This window comes from Scomber scombrus, chromosome 4, assembly GCF_963691925.1.
Source record: "Scomber scombrus chromosome 4, fScoSco1.1, whole genome shotgun sequence".
Classification (NCBI taxonomy): domain Eukaryota; kingdom Metazoa; phylum Chordata; class Actinopteri; order Scombriformes; family Scombridae; genus Scomber; species Scomber scombrus.
In genome coordinates this window covers 18,642,978-18,666,554 of record NC_084973.1, presented here as the reverse complement: position 1 = coordinate 18,666,554, position 23,577 = coordinate 18,642,978, and the positions used below count along the sequence as shown (strand labels likewise).

General features: G+C 39.1%; 1 protein-coding gene across 1 annotated transcript in view; it reads right to left on the bottom strand.

Moving 5' to 3' along the window:
- ccser1 (coiled-coil serine-rich protein 1) overlaps positions 1 to 23,577 on the bottom strand; it is a 138,267-nt gene that overhangs the window by 59,419 nt on the left and 55,271 nt on the right. Inside the window, exons 7-8 of the mRNA XM_062417320.1 lie at positions 12,279 to 12,453; positions 6,948 to 7,025 (exon numbers count right to left, since the gene is read on the bottom strand). Coding sequence (XP_062273304.1) covers positions 6,948 to 7,025; positions 12,279 to 12,453 — 253 coding nt within the window. The remainder of the gene's footprint in view (positions 1 to 6,947; positions 7,026 to 12,278; positions 12,454 to 23,577) is intronic.

Sequence of the window (23,577 nt, the reverse complement as noted above, 5' to 3'; positions counted from 1 at the left end):
TTGTTACGTTTTTCGAGGTACCCACTTTTAAGAAAACAGCATAAAATAACTGCATAATTAAAAGCATCCTCCTTTTTATCTTTATACCAACATCTATCCACAGCGCTGTACCTCGCAAACCACAAGTGCTTGTGACTTGAATGGGTTGAGAGGGATGCCATTGTTGCCAGGAAGAATGTAACAGAGCAGAACAATCAGCTGATGTTACCACTGATTAATGTAAATACAAGTATACGTCCCTGACTACACATTCCTGGACTGCTACTACATCTAAGGCAACCAGCATTACCTATTTTTTCATAGTAATGCTTCCCCAAAAACTTCACTCCTGTTCCTAAAATTAATTTAAAAAAAAGAGAAATCTGAAGAAAAGATGAGTTTGAAGGTGCCATTATAAAAGGTCTATAGTATTCAATAAGTATTGTGGGCAACCATATCAAATGATTTTCACTTTCACAGTTTTTAAAAGATTTAAGAGAAAACCCATTCTACTAGAGACCAAGTAAATCACTTTTGTAGGCAGGGGTCTGACCATGCAGAGCTCAATGTGGGATCCCAAGGACAATAAATTGAATTGTAAATCAGATGGGAAGCTATAAGAAATCCAAGGTAGGTGTGATATGAGTTCTACAATTGGACCAAGTTTACGGGGGAATCCCAAATGTCTAAACTGCACATTATTGTATATTTGGACTTCTGACCATGTATTTAATATTTAATATAGTCACAATGGAAAGTATTATACTTAAAATGGCAGCAAAATAATTTGGTAGCTTTTTTGTGTATTTTACTGACTTGTTTTATTAGAAAACTTTCCAGATCCAAACTTTTACTAACATCCTTCCACACTCACCTTTATTTTACATCTTGTTAGAACAACATGCTAAAGTACATTAACTTATTGTATACTAACTGCCAAAGTAATACAGTCTCACCATTAGTACATAGTGTACACTTAAGTAAAAATACCTTGTATGGAACTGGAAAACAATAATTTAATACAAAAAGTGCCACCATGATGGGATTCTACAGCAAAATGTTAGAAAAATGGTGATATGAAATTCAATACATCAGGCCTTGGTGCGGTGTTAATAAGCTCTCAACAATGTAAAGTGATGTACTGTACCTGCCTCTTAACTGTGTATACATAGCTTGATCTTTTAAAAAAAACACACACAAACCTGCACACACTGACTTGGCGTAGGTTAGTGTGGTTCATTACCTCTGATGTGAATTATCTCTCTATGTCTCCTGTCTTTTCATCTGTCTGCCTGCTGTCTATGTTTAGTTTATTTCTGCCTGCCTTTTTTTCACATCACATCATAATCAAACTTTAATAACAAACTATTTATGCGTACTGACAGAAGAGGGTGAGAGAGGCTTCTTAAGTGTAAAAAAAGGAGAGGAGGTGATGAAAAATGTGTCACATATACATATAGATACAGTATCATGTCAGAGAACTGTGACCTTTGTTAATATGAAGAACAGGTGATTATTACCTTCCCACATTGTTAGGATACAGCAGCTTCCACAGTACTGATCAAATGTGTGCATCTAGATACATACATAAAAAGCTGTGACAATGTGAGCCTCCTGTATAAAACTGGGGGGCCTGTTGTGTCTGATAAACAGAGGCAGTCATGTGCTCAGTCTCAAGCACCTCAAAAAGCAGTAAAGCTGACACCTCACACAGAAACTGTTAGGTAACCTGTCAAAGCCGTTGTGTAATATTTATGCAGTATGAAATAAAGGAAAGACGTCACCTGCCCTGCCTCCTAAAATGTAACAGGAGTCACTGAGCTGCCTTTTGTCTGGAACTAACACTGACATTTATAAAAAAAAATAGTATAAGTAAGTGGTCATAAAAATAATAACAATTAAATACAATATTTCCACTATATTTCAAGATGCAGAAACAGGAGCCCACAAGTGACAAAGTAAAACATGAAGTGACTGGTTGCACACAGATAAACCATGGATTAGATCTAATACACAGTCAGACTATAATTCAATCTTGACTATTTTAAGAGGGATTACCTTACCGTGTCATTTGAGTGAATTAAGACTCTTTTGAAACTAAAAAAGCACAGTCTGACCCAACAGTTTAAACTGCTCAACTCCATTCACATCAGCAGAAACTCTAAAGTATGTCTCCTGGAATCATTTTAATACTTACAAGGACATTTGACAGTGAATAATCAGAGATGAGTGCTGCGGTAGCAGAAATAATATATCGAAGGTGCTAATGCTTTCTAAAAGTTATTTTCCTTGTCAGTGCTCATTCCCCAACAGTCGGCTTGTTTTACGCGTATCAGCAGGAGTCATGGATTGTTGTTATAGAAACACAGGTGTAAAGTTCAGAGACGGCCTGGGGTTAGGGGGTTAGGCTAGCTAACTTTTTAGGCTTAAATCCATTTAGTCATCATCTTTGTGCAACCCGCCTCAGACTTAACTGGCTTTCTAAGATGTTAGTGTAATAAATAATTTAAAATGTAAAAGGCCTAATTCAAGTTTTATAATTATGAGTTTAGATTTTACTGTACGATATCAAACTGATATGAAGGAACAGAATTTTTTACAGATAAAATGGAGCAGTGATTTCTGAGAATTCTTTTGACAGTAACACACATCACTTTGTGAAAGTGTGTGTGAGAGAAACTGGCCATCCTAGCTGTGAGTGTGAAGCTCAGAGAAAAGATAGAGACACTGTATGGGGAAAAGGTTACTTGTAAAGAGCGAGCCAGAAAAAGAAGACAAAGATGGAGAGAGACAAAGTTCAGGCAGGCAGTTTGTTTTGTGCTTCTGCTTTTTCATGAACAACATTTTGTATACATTGACATTTGTGTTCTTGTTTATCAGGACATACACACATGAAATGTTTTCTTCACTCGTGTATCTTTTTAACCCTCCCATACTGCAACCTTCTCCATACTGCGGGTGGCAAAGATTCTACAATTATAAATTCACATTCATTATAATTATAAATTATTAATTCCTAATTTTACAACATCTGACACGATGATAAATATTTCACTATAAAAAGATGCCCCTCCTGTCCGCTGTATCAAAGGTGAGTGTACACAAAACGTCAAGAAATTAGGTAAAAATGTCGCAGCCTTCGTGCTGGTCTGATTACACCTCTGGCAACAGCTGTAGTGTGAGCGTTTTACTTCATCTCTACGTCTTCTAAAATACAGTAGAACACTTTAACTGGGACAAAACCTGGTAAAAATCATGTCATATGCATTGGGTCTAAATTAAACTAGGGCACACTGTGACACTGCAGCCTCTCAGGTGGCTACCGTAAATTATTTTTACACCCACAGAGTCGTTTTCTGGAGTGCCAGGACACATTCTCTTCTTCTCGCCCCTCCCTCAATCCCTCTTTTTCTTCTTGCCCTCCCTTCCCACTTTCTCTACCACCCTCCTCCTCATGCTATTTCCTCATTTTCGCTCTCTCTCACCTACATCTTTTGCACTCCTGTATTCATTTTTTCCTCTTTTACTCAGTTATCTAACTTCATGCCATTGAACTGAATGTATTCCTTGCATATGCGCTTCAACGGAAGCTTCCTCGCTTTCTTCCTCATCGCTTTTCTCCTCAATCTATCAGAGCCGTGTTGAACAATGTCCTATTCTCAGCATTTCAACTATTTTCTCATGCAATATGTCTTCTACATCTTTGTGTTATTTCTTTGCTCTTCTCTACTTGCTCTGTCAAAAGGTTACACTTTACCTCCCACCTTGTTACTCATTCTCCCACACACACAAACAGACATTACTCTCGACTTTCTCTACCTTTTTCCATCTACTGCCTAACCCGAACTCATCCAACTCTTGCTGCTTTCTCTCTGCTATTTTACTCTCGACACCACTGCCTCTCCTTTAGCTCCTTGATCTCTCTCCCCTCCAGGGTAGGAAAGAGGAGGTTCAGGATATTTAGGATGAATGCTTCATAGATAATCAATACTTCTGAAAAAAACAACAACTTTATGAACAATTGAATTGTCTGGAGCATAGGTTTTCTTATTAACTAAGAAATAAGACAGACATCTATAATTGTCTAACTCTCTAATTTTTCTTCCACCCCAACCCAGTTTCACTGAATATCTATCAATATGGAGCGGCCTGCTAGCCAAATGGTTACAGCACATAACAAATAACTGCAACATCTCTGGTTCAATTCCAGCTAGGGACCTTTATAGCAGTTAATTCCCATTTATCTATCTTGTTTCCTGTCTACCTCTTCACTGTCCACTGTCCAATTAAGGCAAAAATGCCACACAAAAAAAATGTCCCAAATATATATACATTATACTGTATTTATACATAAATACACATATACAAGCATTTCCTCAGTAAATATCCTTCATAGATTATCAGGAATTCAGCTAAAACATGTCAAACCAGTAGAGTTTTTATATGAGTGATATACACTTTAGCACAAGATTATCAACCCACACTACTCTATACACTGTAGGCTTTATTCACAGACTGATCAGGTCTTGCAGTATGTGGTTTGGCTTGTTTTCCTCGAACATTTTCCTCTCTCTTTTTCCTCACAGAACTACCTCTCCCACATCAACCTTCGCTGTCCGTCCATCTGAACACTGTCCTCCACCAGAGAGTTTGAGCCGTGGCCTGTGTCCTCATGCTGTGTCTCACCCTACATTTTTAATTTTTCCTTATCATCCAGCTGCCACAATATTCCATGTAGGTCAATAAAGAGGGCACGTATTCGCACACGCACACGGACACACACACACGCACACACACAATAAATCTACACTAACTAAGCCACTGTGACAAATTGCACCAACAGAAATGACTGTATGCGGGTCTACAGTACACTGATGCAAACACATGCACACGCTTACATACATACACAAACTACAGTATAACATTCAATAAAAAGCCATGCCCAATATTTGCTGGCACGTTGTCAAATACTGAGGCCGTGGTTTGTGGTTGTGTTTTACTGGACTATTTTTCTATACCCTTTTGTATATCCATTTATGTGACCGGAGGAAGCCAAAATATTAACCTTTTTTCTGACATGTACCCCGTTATGTTAAACTGATGCCTATTAAACATGTTGGTCTAATGTCCAAGAACCATGGTCACATTAACATAAATAGTCACAATGCAATCTCAATAGGGCGGACCACATCACTTTCAACAGGGCACAAGTCTTAATTGAATGCTGTCAGATTAACATAAAAGCTGCAGCAGCAGAAGGTAAAACACGCACAGAGAGAAATGTGGGTCTTACTATTACAGTAATAAATGTAACATCTCGATCTCATATATCTCATCTCCTATGTGCAAAATCAATTTAATAAATCAGCAGGAGATTCATCTTTTCAATTCAGATCGGTGAGAGAGATAACTTCACATTCTGTCTTTCGATGATTGCCCGTAATTGCCCCGTAAAACAACTACCTAAATTCACTCTCTAATACTGTTAAATGATGAAGATGAAAGTAGAGGTAGATTCACTGAAACAGGCGGGAGCATCTTGCACTCATGCTGGCCATTCATTAAAGCTTCAACAGTAAAATAAGTTTTAAAACCCATCAGTGATGCAGCTTGTGAATGAAGAAGAAATAACCCAAATATCCCGCGAGTATCATCTCTTTCCATAAATGTCCTCTCATGTCTAGATGTAGGGACATTATTGTAAAACCCATCCATGTCCAAATGACAGTTCGATGAAGTAGCAATATGACGTATTCCACGTCTGAAAAGTGCTTTAGACGCAACTTTCAGTATGGCACAGTTCAATAAAACACCACCACAGGCCTTATAAAGTACCACAGAGTTGAAGAGTATCATTCCTTCTCCTCCTCTTGCCTCAATCTAACAAGAACTCTGCTGCCACCCAAATAAATCCCAGAGAAAAGCTTGACGAAAGCCCTTCCTTGGTAAGCCTAAACCCTGCACAGACACACACAAGCACATACTTGAGCACTCACTCTCACACTCTTACACACACACACACACACACACACACACACACACACACACCCTGCAGAGATGAATACATCTCATCTAGATCGCACAGCTCTGATGTCCTAGGTTGACGGAGGGGGTCTGAGACCTGTCAAGCCAAGCAAGGCACTTTGCCCGTCTCTTTCAGTTTATCCCCACCTCTCTCCCTTTTTATCACTCTTTTTGTTACTGTCTTTCTTTATCGTTCCCCCTCACTTCCACATCCATCCATTGCCTCTCTGCTCCTCTTTTCCCTGCTTGATCTCTCTACGACTCATTAGGAGCTGATGTGGATAAAAGGGCTGTTTATTGTTCTCATATGAGCAAAACTGAAGGGGGCACGTGGATCAAAGGAAGATTCAGTTGATTACAGACAAACTGTTGGCTGGATCAGTGTAGTCGAGGTTTGTGTGATGAAATGTTGCCCACTGTATAGTTTTATTTGTGGCATTACCTAAAAGAACAACAACAGAGCATGACAAAAATACTGTGTTTGTTTACAACAGCAGTGTACTGTGTAAGCTTTTAATACTTAATTTGAGTTTCCCTGTACTTAAAGAGAGTGTGTGTTTGTGTTAACCAGATTAGAGCAAAGAAGAGTCATTTATCATGCACTTAACTATTATTTTTTCACACTAATGCTTAAGTATGTTAATACTGTAATGCAAATATTTATACAGTAGGGCTCTTTTACGTGTGTTCTACATTTATCGTCATTTAAAACCCGATTATATTCTCTTCTTTGTTCTTTTTTGTTAGTCTATGTGTTAGCAAGATACTTGTAAACATCTATCCTGCTAACAAATGAATAAACTTGCTAACAAATTACAAGAAAAAACATTTAAATGATTTCTCTCTCGCACACCAGCACATTCATACTTCATCTTAGCACACTCCACATACACAACATTGTACCAATCCATAAAACTACATAAAATGGTCTACTTTAGGGTTACCTTAAATGGGAGGGACTTTTCACTGCAAGGGCTAATGGGTAGAGACTGTAGGCTGCTGGCAGGACTTGTCTCTGCGCTCTGTAGAAGACAAAAAGCATAAACATTAAGATAACATTATCAAGATGAGGTTGGTGATACGCATTGCAAGTGTTGCTGGTAAGCTAGTGTTGTGCACAGAATCTTTATTTTCAGGATTCTGTTTGTAACAGAATTAAAGCATATGAAATTAAATCTAATTTTGTTGTTAAGCAGTACTGGAATTACAGCTCACCTGAAAGTCTGGCAACTAATTCAATCAGAAAATAGAGGAAGTATGATAGACGTGTTCTATTAAGGCAGATTTTCATTCAGGCTGCAGTATCGTAAAGCTTTTTATGTAGTAAATTTTTTGGCAGAATATCAGCAGAGTCATTTAGTTCATCTGTAGTTTTCGGGCATCTCTGGTTCATGACATGTCAGAAAATTTGTTTTCAGACAAGATGGGCTGTGAACAGCTGTGTAAATACAATTTCATGCTGTAACTTGTATTTTGTCACCTGGTTTCTTATATAATCTCTGTTTTCTAATGCCAGCTGTGATCAGACACAATTTGGCTCTGCTCCTTGACACAGGTGTCTACTAGTCAGAGAGCACGGGCTCTGAGGGGGTTCCAAAACACACACACACACACACGCACGCAGGCACACACACACACACAAGCAAGCAAGCTGAATACAGTACATACATTCACGTGACAATGGGTGCACGTTCTGTCACATGCATACACACACACACACACGGACACACACACAAGACAGAGCAGAGGATGGTCTAAATGTCACTTGTGAGGGCTCATGATAGGACAGATGGGAGAGTGGGAGATGATAAAATCATGTCTTAAGCCAGGACTGCAGATAGTGATGTAATGTGGCATGGTAAGGACATGACAGCACACACAGGGAGGATATGACAAGATACATGACAAATCTGTGACAACGGACACGGAGAGGTAAAGTGAAGTATGAGCATAGTCCATGCTCCACACACTCGACACTCGACTTTCTAGTAAGGTCTTCTTGCCATCTGCTGCCCTCTTGGAGATTAATATGCAAGACATCCCCTTTGTTGTTAGAGGTTGAGGACCATATTTGTAATCAACACACCCTAAAAAGATGCTAATTAAGCTAAAACACTGATACTTCAGTCACATTTTTGGCCTACTTTCAAGTTTGAAGGTAGCTCTGCGAAACCCCAAATCTTTGCACAGCACAAATTTGGTGGTTTATTAGTTTGGCCGACCTTTTAAAGAAGCATACCTCCCTATCAGAATTATAGGTGTGCTATGGCGTCAGGCCCTCAATGTGTCATCGGTGATCAATGCCTTTCTCCATGTATAGAGACAGGCGCACACTCACTGATATCCACACACACACACACTCTCTCTCTCTTTCTCACACATACACATACACTCTTTAAGGTCACCCCTGTCCCACAGGCCTTAACACACAACTGTCCCCACAATTAGCTGCGGTTCAGTAAAAAGCCTTTCAGATTTAAGAATGAGGGAAGCTGCCTGGGAGCTCTGGATTTAATGACTTGCATTTCCCAGAAGCAAAATGTCTAAAGATGATGAATGGCCTGAGAAAGGAAAGCAGGTTTGGTAGTTTGATACACCCCTTTAATCACATCCACACATCAGTTAAATCAAGAAACAAAAACCTTTAAATAACTCAAGGCGCATTCAAGCCCACTCTCTCTCATTGACATTTGGCTTTTTATCAACATACATGAACAACATACTGTCATGCAATTTAGTGAGTTCTTTGAAAAACACAGGGTGAGTGCTTTGAATTGGAAAGACTGACTATGTGTGGGTAAGATGCGTGTGTTTATTAAGACTGGGCCTCAGGAGTTTTTCTTTTAATATAAAATTGTTTGGAACTGACTCTGTGTAGGAAATAGCTCAACACACCCTCCGATTATATATATATATTGTAAGAGTTCACCCAAGTTTTTACTCATGTTGATGACTTATTATCCAGCTACTACACCTGGCGAATTCTGCTTCTTTCCAAAACCTGGTGAAATGATGGCTGCAATGATGAATCCCACTGTGTAAAATGCACTGTGCAACAGCATTTTCAACAACATTTTTATCATTATCCACAGCTAACCTTGTAACAACTACATTGCAGAAAAGATTTGGTCGAGGCAGCAAGAATAAGCTGCTGCCACAAGTCAAGCAGCTGCCTCGGGGGTACAAGTCGCTGCGATGGATAGAGGGGCTGCAGAGCTAACAGGGCCTGGCAGTGCGTGTGTTAATATTGCACAACCATGCCCACAAAGACTGTGAGTAGATGCTGTACAAAATGGGACAGTCACAGTTTTGCTTGAATCCATAGCTGACATTGACAAATGGGGATCATTGTGTTAGGCAACATTAATGCACACATGGAGAGTGGCGTTTTAAAAATGCTCCTCTGTACAACCAACAGGATACACAGCAGAAAGAGAAATAAATCAAGGGTAGATCTATACAGCTGGCTAAAATATGCAAAGTTCTGAAATATGATACACTAGATATAATCAGCTGTTATGCATTATCTGGCCTGTTGGTTATACAGGTCTCTGTAATAATAATCACTGTTCTATGTTTTCCATAAGACATTCACTTTTTTGTCAATTTTTTGTCACTTTTTGACAGCAGCCATGATTTAACTGGCATGTTTTATTACTTTTTAGTCTCTGTACATTATCCAGGTTTCCTGGTTACTTCAGCAACATTACTTTACATTTACTTTATAAATGAAGTTGGCTAACATAACTGCACTTAGCATATGCATTTAAGCACAGACATTTTTTTTTTCATTTGCTGCCTCAGTTGGTCATATTGCTCTTTAAAAATGAGCCACATCCTTTCATGGGAAAAACTACAGTACACACTGTAGCTTAACGCATGTAGTATGTGAGTAATGTAGGACCATGGCTCATTTTTTCTCAGCAACATTTTTGTAAAACAAACCTGGCTGTTTATTGACTAAAGTAAGTGTACCCATGTAAAAACAAAAAGCTTAATAGAGTGCCAGTATCTCTTCCTAGTTATCATGTAAAATTCAATCTTTCAATCAATGTATTTTTCACTATATTAGTGGCTCAATTGTACTGTACTTTTAAACCATCTTTTAAGAGGGTCTTTGAAAGTTCAACAGCATTTGCTACTGTTGCTGACTGCTGGCACAGAGTAGAACAGATGCAGAAAAACTAGAAGATAATGAGATAAATATTGGATTCAAGGATTTGATCGCCTGGCTTAAAAACTGTTAGATTACGCTGTATGAGTCATTTATGGTAATTGTTGCCTCTTTGAAAGATTTCCTGGTCGTTCCAGTTTTTTTGAAGGTACCTGACACAGGGCAGTGCTATGTTTTGTGTTAGCGACAGTAGGAGAGGAGAGGAGAGGACAGGAGAGGACAGGAGAGGAGAGGAGAGGAGAGGAGAGGAGAGGAGAGGAGAGGAGATGAGGTGAGAGGAGAGAAGACAAGTTAGGGAGGTAAACAAAAGAAAAGAACAGAAGACTAGGGCTCAATAACAGAAGGTCAAGCAAATAAAATGCTAAGCATACAGACATGCCGAGTCACCCTCCCCTTGGTGCAGAATGGATTACATCCACTGATGGAAGGTAACAAAATTTGCAAGTTAATGACACAACAGAGCAAGCAAAGAGGGCAAAGTATCTCCTCTTTCATATTCATGTTCTGCTGCTGTGTACTCTCTCTCTCTCTCTCTCTCTCTCTCTCCCTTGCACTCCTTTTAGTCTCTCCATCACTACTTCAATCTCTGTCTCTAATTATTATTTTAACATTTTTATGTCTCATGTCTCTCTGACTGTGGTCTTGGGAGAAAATAGAACAGAGAGAGAGTCAGTAGAGAGAGCGATGATCAGTAGAGAGAGAGAGAAAGAGAGAGAGAGAGAAAAGCATACATATGCCTCTGTAGACTGTAATTCACAGATAGGTCCTCACAGTTAGCTTTGATCTTAGTTTAGAGGTACTAATGGCGGGGTGTTAGGGAAGGCCTGGTCAGCCTTTAATATGTCTTTCTGTGTATTTGTATTTGCGAGTGTGTGTCTGTATAATATTGCTGTGTTCGGTAGGGGTCAGTAACCCACATGTAGATGACAAGAAAACAACAGCCAGACAGTGCTAATGGGTGTTCTGTCAGCTCAACTTCCTTAGCATCTCTTTGGTATGTAAATGTTTCATACACTTTAAAAATACAGTGACAAAGATATTAGCAAAAATATGAGCACTTTCCAAAGCAAAACATACACAACACAATGTATTAAATGCCCGCAAAAAAACAGCTTCCAAATTACTTCTTCAATTGTGTTTATGAAGCTTAAAAAAATGTAACTAAACTGTATTTAACTACTCTTAACTGAAACTGCATGTTCATTTGGTGGTTGTGCACATTTGTGGATGGATATTTTGTCACATGTCAAGCTCTCTGAAAATTGTAATTACCCCAAAAAAAAAAGCATACAATCAAATTTGCAACAAATGTATTTCTTCAAAAAATGTTTAAAAGCAAGAATACTTTTACCTTCCATTTACATTGTGGTGTAAAGCAGTACGACAGTTAAAGATACTGCATGACTACACATTGTGATTCACAATATGGTTCCCTGGTTTTTACAGTTTGGCAGTTAAACCTTGTGCAGCTTTTGCAACGTGTCAGTGCTTTCCTAAGTGACCATTACAGCTAATCACTGCTATAATGGTGTGGATGTAATTTTACTGGTTTCCTACATTCTCACTGAGATGGCCTCATGGCCTGAGGTAAAACATTTGCTTTAAGCAGGCTTAAGCATTTAAAGAGCACAGTGATACTCTGAAACAGGGGGATTAATGTGTGAGTGTATGCAGTGTATGTATGTGTGTGTGAATATAAAGAATATGATGGCAGACGCTCAAGTAAGCATGATTAAATTAACAAAATAAAAGGATTACAGAGACCTTTGAAAGGCGGAAAAGCATCCACTTTGGAGATGATTTCATGGATAAAAACAAGGGAGTCAAGAATTTGTCAGTGAACACTGTACTGTTTTGCAGTTGCTCCATATTATTTTCTAACCCCTTAACCTTCCTGGTTTAAAACAATTTGATGCATTCATAACATGAGAAGACTTGAGAAGGATCATTCAGTGTGATATAGGAGGAATGAAAATGAACCAGTCATATAATAATATGCTTTGATATAATCTTCAGCTTACTTCCTTGCCTTCATTTCGGTACAGTATAAACCAATGTAAAGAGAAGCCTGTATGTTTGTGTGTATCTGTGTGTATCCCACCTCCTGCAGTGTCCGCCTCAGTCTTAAAAGCAGGGTTTTGACAGCAGTGCAGTCCTGCTGCATCAATCTGAGTGGCAGGGTCTCTAGCCCTGCAGGTAAAGGCTCATCTTCCCTCCCCAAACCCAGTCCTGAGCTCCAGTCAGCAGGCAGCAGGCTGGTCGGACGGCTGGGCTCCCTGGAGGAGAGGTAGATCGAAGGGAAAGGGGGAGAAATGAAGAGATTTAATGTGAGCATGAGTCAATGTGAAAACTTTATCATTGACCTGTCTTCACTTCTCCCTGCTGCTCTCCACAGGCAACCAGAGGAATCTCATCCTTGCATTTGCCTGTTACTGATAGTGGAGATGATATATCATACAGTAATGTCCAACAGAAAGCAAGAGGAGAGAGTTCTAGAGAGAGGAAAAAGAGAGTTAATGTTGGGGTGAAGACCAGGTCTGGCCATATTCACCATGCACAGCAGCTGCTACACAGTACCCCCACAGGACTCCATTTTAATGAGCACCCATTTCTATAATGAATCTGTAAGACCTAATGATCATTTAAAAATGAAAACATGAGGTGATAAGATCCTCTAACACAAATAATCACAAGAAAAGACATACAAATGCCTGCATGTGTAAGCACACATACACACACTGATGCATGCACAGATCAAAGACGACAAAGCACACAAGTCCATTTTCTAATCCTGCATCTCACCATCATTATCAACTCAAAGGGATACTTCATCATCAAGAGCTTTGCTTCTTTATCGCTCATTACAGCTGAGCAATCCTTTCTGTGTGTCCTTCTTAGATTTTTTGAAGATTGTTAATTTAGTGTTTTGTATTGCATGTCCACAATTATTCTTCAGCAGAAACAACACTGTGTGTAAATGATCAGTTGAAGTGCTGCACGATTTTTAATTAACAAAGCTTTCAACTTGAAGACGAGCAGACCTCCTGGCCTTTTGTCAGATAAAAGAGATGAAGTCGCTCCATATAAGAAAAGTTTGTAAGTCACTAATTTAAGGCTTGATTTCCAATAAGCCTCCAAATCACTGTAATCCTGTGTACCGCACACAGCTTCTGTGGAGTTGGATCCAGACACACATGAACACAAACAACTGAAGGAGATTACCCAAAGCAGTTTTAATCAACTGTCCCATTTGGGAACACAGTCCATTAAACAGTTAACAGGCTCCTGATGCAGCATGTCTTCGATCTTTGGTCCATGACCTCTGTTCTTTGTCTCACTGTCAACACTTAATTACAGTAATATAGAGGACAGATACTGAGAGGAACTTTCAACAGGAGTGAGGGGGCGGCTCAGTGTCACATCATTCCTCTTCTGTCTCTCCTGCCTTCCAGCCAACACTCAATAATCTTATCTATAAAAACTATATCTTCATAGCCTTCATCGCTGAGAGCTCATTCTCACTTGTTCCGGCAGTTTAAGAGTTTTAATTCCACCAGAAGCACATTTTTATGATGGCCTTCCTTCTAATGATGGAAGACTACTTTATATTCAACCAGGCATGAAAACAGTCTCAAAACAAAGATCAAGCTGAATTCTGAATGATGTGATCAATGTTTCCATTTGGTCTGCAATACCTTACCTGGACACCCACCCATACACACAAAATAAACACATAAAGCAATTCTAATGCTTAACAGATACCTTTATAGTAGTAGTAGATATTTTTGTGTAGTCATGATTATAATTGCATGGTTGTATGGCTGCTATTGCGGTTTATCATTTTTGATATTTACTATGTGATTATTATGTGGGAATAAATAAAAATGTGTAAATAAATATTCTGAATAGCAATTTACATTTTCTACATTCTAAGCTTAGTATTAACATTCACCAAAGGTTAATAATTGTCCGTGGAAGAGTCTGGCACTTCTTTTCACACAATAACAAATGTACAATAAATGTACAAAACCAAAACCTCTAAGATGTAGAATTAGACTTAACCTTTCAGAGTCTGGGTTAGGCCTTTACAGTAAACATTTATTTTAGAGACACAAGGGAGCCCATGATCACTTTTAGCAAAGGATTAAAATATAGAACATCTTAATGAATCAGCACCAAAATCAAGAGCATAAATGGAGCAGAGAGAAAATGGCGAACAGCATTTGACTCCTTCTTTGTAAAAGCCTCAACTATGACTTCTGCAAATGCTGAAAAGTTGGCCTCTAAAAACCAGAATGCGTCATTTTCCCAAGGATAACAATTAAAATGCAATTACAGTCAGTTTTCAATCAATATTCAGAGTGGTGACCCTTGGCCCAGAGAGATTTTCCAAAACCAGGGACATTGCAAAAGACTTCAGCTTCAAGGCCAGTGTGCAGTGGCTCTTAAAAATGAATGAAAACATTTTCTCAAACACACAATGTTTTGTCACATTTAGTCTGAATTAGTTGTGAAACCATCCCCAATGTGACCTAATTTAATATTACCGACGTAAAGTAGCATGATATAAACTCAATATACCAACTAATAAATTGAGCAAACAGTATAGTAGAGCAATTCTTTCACTTACTAATCAGAGTGATACAATGATGCTGTAATGCGTATTTTAAAAAAGTATTTTTCCATGTAATATGTAGCACAATAGTGTATAGCCTCATTTATTGTTAATTCATCCTATAAACTAAAACTTTCATCATTCCTTGTCATGAACAGCCATTTCAGGGAGTCAAAAAGACTGCCATCAAGGAAAAGGAAAAGCAGGTAAATTGTCAATTTAAGTTTTAGTTTAATCTAATGCTTTTTGAACTACCTGAATTCCAGCACACTACATTTCTCTGCCAGGCAGTGATATTTTGACAGAAGTGCATAAAGTGGGACCGTGTATCTCACCTTTCTTTATGACATTTTCGAAAGGAACGCTGAGAAATACCAACCTTCTGTCTGAAAAAACACAAAGACAACCAGCGAGTTCACAGTCTGCATATCAAGAATAGGATGGAGGGAGGGATGTATGGAGGGAGAGAGGTATGGCAGTAATGAGAGGCAGACATAGACGCAGAAACGAGGAGCTCTTTATCATCAAGAGACCGTGTTCACTTTGACTGATAGCCATTTAGAGGGGAGGTGAGAGGAAATTAGATGCATTTTGTCCCATTCTCACAGAAAAATCACCACGTAAACAGTGGCGAGGAGCATTAAATCAGACAGCCAATTCTCCAGGAAAAATGTTCTTTGAGCAAAAAAAGATCATATCACTAAAATATCGATCAACATAAGCCCCTCCAAAGGCTTGTCACTGAAACAGTTGGACTGAATTGCTCCCTCGTTTGACCTCATACGTTCTTTCTCACTGGTTCACAATCCCACCCCTCACTCTTCTTTTCACTACTATCCACTCACATTCTTTCTCACCTCTCCCTCCCCTTCTCAGTTCATCATTCTTCAGCGTTCTTCTGCTCTCTCAAAGCTCCCCTCTCTTTCACTTCTCTTTGTTCACCTGCCCTTCCCTTATCCCCTCCCATCCTACCGTTCACCCGAGCCCCTGTCTTCCGTCTACAGCTCTCCACTTGCCCCAGTGTCTCTTTTTTCCCCATCATGCTGACAACCACATCACTAAACTGAGGCAGTATCAAAGCCTAAGGTGTCCCCCCAGGGATTCTGCGGAGCAGTTCAGACAAATGTCGATGGAGCCTGCTGTCTTTTGAGGACAGGTGAGCTCTGTCTGTCAGACAGCCCTAGGTGCTTTTTTTCTCCTTAAACTGTATTCTTTGTAGCTTTTGTTCCTGCCTGGCATCTCAGGTTGGAGTGAACTTTCTCCATTTATTTCTCTGTTGCTCCTTCCTGCTATCTAGGCGGGATGAATTGAGCATAAACAAATGCCATATGATCAATCATACATTCTTCTTTCTGACAGCTTGTGTCATGTGGCACACTGGAATGCCACAAGAAAGTTTTTTTCACTTGTTGTTTTGTGTTTTGTCTTTATTTTCTACATATGTGTGTTGCTCTGCATCTTGCCCTTTCTTTAGCATTCACTGGGGTTTCAGGTTTGGATTCCTCTGTTTCCTCTCACATCAAATCCACAGCAAAATAGGAAAATGAGTGGGAGAAGGGTTCAAACAACAATCTCCTCCACCGAAAAAAAATAATCATAGAGGTGCCTTATGCAAGGCATTTACTGTTTCAGAGGACTATAAGTGGATTTTGCAATAAGCAGAGTTTATAGGAAATAAATTAATTGAAAAACTTTGGAGATATGTTTAATGGGAGCATTTCTGTGACAGAAATGTAATCATACTGTATTTTGCTGATGAAAAAATAGTGTGTGTGTGTGTGTGTGTGTGTGTGTGTGTGTGTGTGTGTGTGTGTGTGTGTGTGTGTGTGTGTGTGTGTGTGTGTGTGTGTGTGTGTGTGTGTGTTTGTGTGTGTGTGTGAGTGATATTTAATGATTTTGGAAAGCAGCATATTATGTTCCTATGGGTCATTCTGGAGCGCAGGTACAATCAACATATATGATTGTTTCATTATGAGGATGTGAGAGTATACTTTTTTGTTTTGTTATTGCACTTACAGGGTAGACAAAGTAATTTTCCAGCAAAGCACAAGTCTTATCTTCAGGCAATTACCCCACACGTACATGCAAGAGCCCACACATACACACACACACAATCACACACACCTGGAAGTGAACAGCACAGTTGAAGGGTAGTCTGTTCAGTGATGATAGATGTTATACAGGTAGGGAGGCCGTTCCTCTACTCGGGGTCATCTGTCTTTTTACTGTCATGAGCTGATATCCTGACATTCTCACTCTATTTCCCTTTTTTACAGCTCTCTCCCTCTGTCTCACACACACACTTGATGAACCTCTGAACAGATTATGCATACTGTATGTGGGTACAGAGAATATGGCTCTACAATAGGAGTCAATTAGAAAATTACAATAGTAGACAAAGTCTAATTTAAATGTAAAAAGATGTAGTATTACACCAGCTTGTGGCTGAAACTAGTACTACATGACCGAGTCACTGAGGGGCTAATTACAACTGAATACATGGATTAAAGTGCAATTAAATGCTTTCACAGAGATTTGTCTCTCTACAGTCTTTTCTAGACTAATTGCACAGAGGAAAAACATAAACAAGGAGAGTGTGAAAGATGCTTCCCTTGCTTTCCACCAACTTCTTGTTTTTCTTTTACTGATTCTGTCCTTGCAATATGTTTTCACCTCTATTCTCCTTCTTTTCTTTTCATTACATCTTTCTCTTGCTCACCTTCTCTCTTACCTCATGTTCTCCTCTCCTTTAAATATATGGTTTTTCACATTTGTGTTTCTCTCCATCCTTCTGACTTACCCATCTCCTTTCAGAAGCCATTTCTCAACAGCAGCATTACAAGTGATCCATTTCACCAACCTGAAAAAGCCAATTATCTGCCTTTTTATGACTTTCATTATTTTACCACTCACAGAGTGTTTTATTACTGGGCGGCGGGCTTCCTGCAATGACACATACCTGCAAACACACGGTAACAAACACATGCGTACAAGCATCCAAACGAGCTATACACAACATCGAAAAGAGATAAATATCTCTATATGCACACTAAGATGTTTGGGTTTATGTAATGTTGAGTTGGTATGTGAAGGGAAGAATAATGACTGCCCATGTCAGATAAATTATGTGTGATTGAAGAAGCATTAGCAACAGTGAAGAGGAGTGGGCTGCACCCGTCAATCAACAACATAAAAACAGCATTGTTTCAGAAATAATAACAGTAAAGGACTCCCCTATGCCAATTTTTCCCTCGTTACATTTTTACTGACAACAAGAAGCATATTTATGGGGACAATGCCACACATGTATGTCTGTGTACGTGTGTAAGGCTGACAGCTGTGTGTCATCTATGAGCTTGTATGCATGCACAAGTAGTATAACAGTACAGCATAGCTACTGGAGAATGATCACTGTCATTTGTCACTCCTTCTTTCAACCTGACAGTCACAGTGTACTCATCTGCATTCAGCACCTGAGGCTATGGATGTTTAATGCTGCCATTAAACTCATCTCCGACACAAAGTGCATCTGTGACTTAAGAGTGAGCACAAGCCGAGCTCCAGGCAGTGAATCTAATGGTGAATTCAAGTATTCAGACAAAGAAAGGGAGAGAATATAAAATGAATGTAATATGGCAGGGATAACTTTTTGATTAATCAAATCGTCCTTTCTGCTCCCTTTGCACTATGCACTCTGAATATGCACTCGTTTGGCAACAAATCAGTGGTGTCTGTGTTACTTAGTATGTATAACCTTCTGAGACCGTCCACTCATCCATTGTCTTTGTATATGCGAGCATCATAATGTTAATCCCTTGCACAATAAAAAAAAAAAAACAGTCTGAGAATCACCACACCAGCTTTGTGTGTGTGTGTGTGTGTGTGTGTGTGTGTGTGTGTGTGTGTGTGTGTGCGTGGGGGGGGGGGGGGGGGGACTTAGCCTTATCAGAACACTTGCACTAATTACTATCACAACTTCTTGTTGCTTGGAGAGATCTATTTAATACCGGTCCCATGTGTCACATTTCATTTTCCTATTTCAGAGAACACTGCCAAGCAACATCGCCCAAAATGTTATTCTGTACTGAAGCCTTGAAGTGATATTTCACTTAAATAGATCATTCTTACGTCTTAGTACAAAAACCTTGCTCTAGGAAATCTAACATATATATGTATATATGTGTGTATATGTATTATATGTAGTAGATATTGTTACACAAGTACAACAGGGCGCCCTTCTACTATTATTTAAATATAGCAGTGTTTGTTCAATTTATTTTGAAATAACTTTGCCCTTTTGTAATTGTCAGTCATGACAGTTGCATGAAAAGCCTCAATGCCAAAGGTGATGACAGCAGCCGCTGGTTTACGGACTGAGCTTTTTATTTTCTGACCTCAAATCAACAAATCCATGTTAAAAATGCAAATTCCCCACCCAAGAGAATTATTATTTCGAGGACACATTCATGTTCATGTTGATCTATTGTATTCATTTCTTAAGGACATGATAATTTTGTGCTATTTATTCTAATGCCATGATAATAAAAGACCAGAATTTCAATTACTTTATAATGTGATGATTATGATTGTGTTTATTCAAAAAAAATTCAACCTTGTTATCCTTCATCTGGCCCTGCAGTTTAAAGAAGCTAAAGGTGCAAAAGCTCAGGTGAGACTTGCTGAAGAAATATAACAATAAAACCATGAAAATCTATACAGTGAGCACATGATAATGTGTAAGTAGCCTAAGCTTGTAATTTGCATCACAGTCTGGAGTAAGTAAGATTCTACTGTCAATGCAACAGCGCCACCTGACAGGCTGAAAATAACAGCACTCACATTGTTACAAAATGCATAACAAATATAGGTTTTCTGTCGTAAACAATAAGGAGAAAACCCGGGGGTGGACCTGTAGACTTAGAATGCAAAGTCTTGGTTTACAATGTGTTTTCAGTAACAGCACAAACACAGCATGTAGCTAATGTTATATGATCATAGTCTATAACAAGTGACAACACCAGAATAAATTAAAATGTTGACTCCTGATTGTATGTATGACATCTGTATATGAAGAACAGTTTAGCAGTGCTGGGAAAACAGTTAAACAGCCTGGCTGTGTCAAAGTTCAACGATATGCCTAATGATGCCTCTGAAGCAAAACTCACTAATTAACAAATGTTAAAGTATCTCTATGTTTAATCCGTGCACAAGCAGAAATGGAAAAACTACATTTGGTTTTAAGTGAAGCTAGATACTATAAATGTAATATAAATCATATAAGTCTCAATAACAACAGACAAAAAAAAAGAGCGTGTCCATCCCTGCAGCACTTATGTGCAGCATCTCTATCTACAGCATGGGTTGCCAGATATAGTTGATGAATGCAGGGTTTAGTTTTGGTCTCTGAAAAGACACAATTGCACCAAACATCACTGCATCCAGCTATTAGTTGCTGAAAAAAATAGTTACAGCATGCATCTCCCTGTAGAAAGAAAAATGTTTTCACATTTGTGGTGGGAGCACAGCAGGCCCAAGGGTGGTGAAGTCTGCCTTGTGTAATCCCAGAGATACTAAAACTCTCTCCAGCCTCTTCTGCTCCTGCATCTGATGCCGCCCACTCTGCCTTACCCAGGGGTTCACTTTGGTCGTCATCTCTGCTGTGTGCATACCACCAAAGGCAGATGCCAACGCAGTATTATCGGAGCTGGACCAAATATCCGGACACTGCCCTTCAAGTAAGTATTTTGGCATGGCAAACCTAAAAAAAGTTCTGCCGAATAGTGGGATGCACCACTTCTCCCCCACTATCTGGTCGAACTGGATGCGGATCAATTCAGCTCTGACAACATCAGTTGGTCTACGGAAGTAGTAATGAGCTCCAGAGCAACACTGGCCAACAATATCATCCCTCTTGTGACTGTGGGGTCATTTCCAAACTAGAAACCATGGGCTGATGGAGCCATCTGCACTGCTTTTGGAAGGACATCCTGCTGCTTTCAGCTCATGACTCACTGTCTGAGATGTGGAAGAATATAAGACAGCATCATACAGGCTGAGAAGTGGACTCTAATGTAACTATCATCATGATCATTATTATTATTATTATTATTATCGCACACAAACCTTTTAACACAACCCTAAAGTATGCCATGTGTGTGTGTGTGTGTGTGTGTGTGTGTGTGTGTGTGTGTGTGTGTGTGTGTGTGTGTGTGTGTGTGTGTGTGTGTGTGTGTGTGTGTGTGTGTGTGACAGATCAATCATGTAGTTCTGAGGAATGAAGAGTTTTTTTCTGTTTCAAGTCTTTATTCTGAACTCAGTTGAATACTACCTACTGAAGGCACATATATGAGATCCATCTCATTCTCGGAAATAAAGTAAATAAGCCTACTTCCCTGTTCATTTGAGCTTAACCTGTAGTGACAAGTGTGGGTAGTTACAAGCCTCAAACCAGAAAAGTCAATGTATCAAGATAACTGCTTTAAAGAGACTCTCTTCCAGTCCTTCATTTGTAATAATGTTGATGCTTACTGCCACAGAATGCTGCTAAGCCCAAATATGAATAAGAGCAACATATTCAGTATTCACAAAATGTGATTTTTTTTGTTGTCAATAGCAGAAGGCATGTTTTTAAGAAAGTAACATATACAGTGGGAAACTTCTCAATTTATCACTGCAGAATGCAAATGTTAGCATTTTGCTGTACCTTTTTTTAAAACCATACTCAGCATATAATATCAGCATGCTGTATCGAAAATAAGTTCAACAAACAGCACGCTGTCCACAAAAAAAGAGACGAGATGAATCATGAACAGCCCCAAAAAAAAGAGCCTCCCTGTCTTTGTTGTTCAGATATTGTCCATATGCTGCAAAAAAACATTAAAGTTCTGGAAAACAAACGCCCATGTTTTACAATCTGCCAATGAAAGAGTAACAGTGAATACCATTTTAATAATTCCTTTCATTTCTGGAAAAAAAACCTTGAAAAAAAAGAAATGGAAAGCAAAGGAATGACTTATTCATTGCCAACGTAATGTTTTTCTCTCCGTTACAAATCAGAACCACAAGTTCCCACTCAAAGCAGGGGGGAAAAAACTGAAAGACCACATTAATTAGTCTCCGTGTTTTGAACATTTAATAATCTTAATAGAGTGATGTAAATTAAAAGCTAAACAACAGCAATACACAAAGGAAATAGTTTATAGATACACACCACAGGATTGTTAACATGTTTAGCCTATTAGGCTGGCCGTGAAATTTAAATGTCAGAATAGTTCGACTCAGCTTTTCCTTTGAGGCTTCTGAAGAGAGTGATGCTTAGCTAGTAAGAGAAACCTGTGGGCATGGAGAGTGAGAGCAATACAACTATCTCCTTACAAAGAATGTGGCAGGAATAAAGAAAGAAACAGCCAACATGTTCTCTTTGATATGCAATGAAAAACAGTCCAAAAACCAAAGATTCAAACAAGATATGACAGCAAGTTTTGTTATCACTTGTTGGATTAACTAATTTTGGACGATTATAAACCAGAAAATTGAACAGAAAAGGAGAAAAATCCACTCAACTTTCACTGTATGCCCTGTATATCTGTGTATGAAAATCATGCTGCAGTGCACTTCATCTGTCCCCAGCTCCACTCCGAGGCTCAGCTGGATTCTTTATGCTTGTCTATTTTTATAAATGTGCATGTGAGTGAATGTTTGTAAGAACGACTTACTGAAGGAGGAGGTGTGTGTGTGTGTGTGTGTGTGTGTGTGTGTGTGTGTGTGTGTGTGTGTGTGTGTGTGTGTGTGTGTGTGTGTGTGTGTGTGTGTGTGTGTGTGTGTGTGTGTGTGTGTGTGTGTGTATGTGTGTGATACATTTGCTGACTATACTTATTCAGGTGGAATTAGACAAGTTGGCAGATACACTGAATGAATCATATTAACATTAAACGAATTTGTTCTTCTGTGTTTGTACGTATGTGCTAATTCTATATAATCACAGATTACGTGTCTCTCGGAGAGACGATGGGGCCAACTGAGAGTGTATCACTATGTACCATATCTACACAGAGAGGGGAGTTTCTTTTTGAATCTCAAGGTGTCTTCTCAATGTTTCTCGTTACTGCTCTGTGCTGTATAAATACCCAACTGACTCAAGACTCAAAAGTATACTGTATTTCTTACACTCCCCTCTCTGTTGCCGTCTATGCTAAGTTTAACTGACAAGACCCAGCTAATTCCCTCTCACTTACATTTAGATAGACACTGAATGAGTCAACACTGGAAAAAGACATGAAAACCCACAACTTTGCGATTATGACAAATGAATGAAGTACAGGTAATGCTGAAGTGTGACTTGATGACATGATATGGGGAGGATATGATAGGACATTCCTGGTTGTGGGTAATATACTCAGGGTGTTAATGAAGAGTCTCAACAGCATGATATAGAGAGGACATAAACCATAAACAAGCAGCAACAAAATATTAACTTTAAAGTCATGTTTAATTGAGTTGTCACTTGTGGGTCGGAGGGTTGGGGGGGGATTGGGACTGCTCCACAAATGTTGACATTTCAAGTCTTACTATGCCATCCCAGCAGCAAGTAAATGCTTTGGTTGCGTATTAATCCACTAATCAGAAATGGAAATGAGAGAATTGAGACCTTCATGAGTGTCTACTGCATACTGACAGAGAAGCAGTGTTTGCGTGTCTTCTCCTTGGACTACCTGTCTTTTGCATACTAATCAACAGCAATAAAAAGAGATAAAGGGGAAAAAAAGAAGAGGGGGAGGGGAAAACT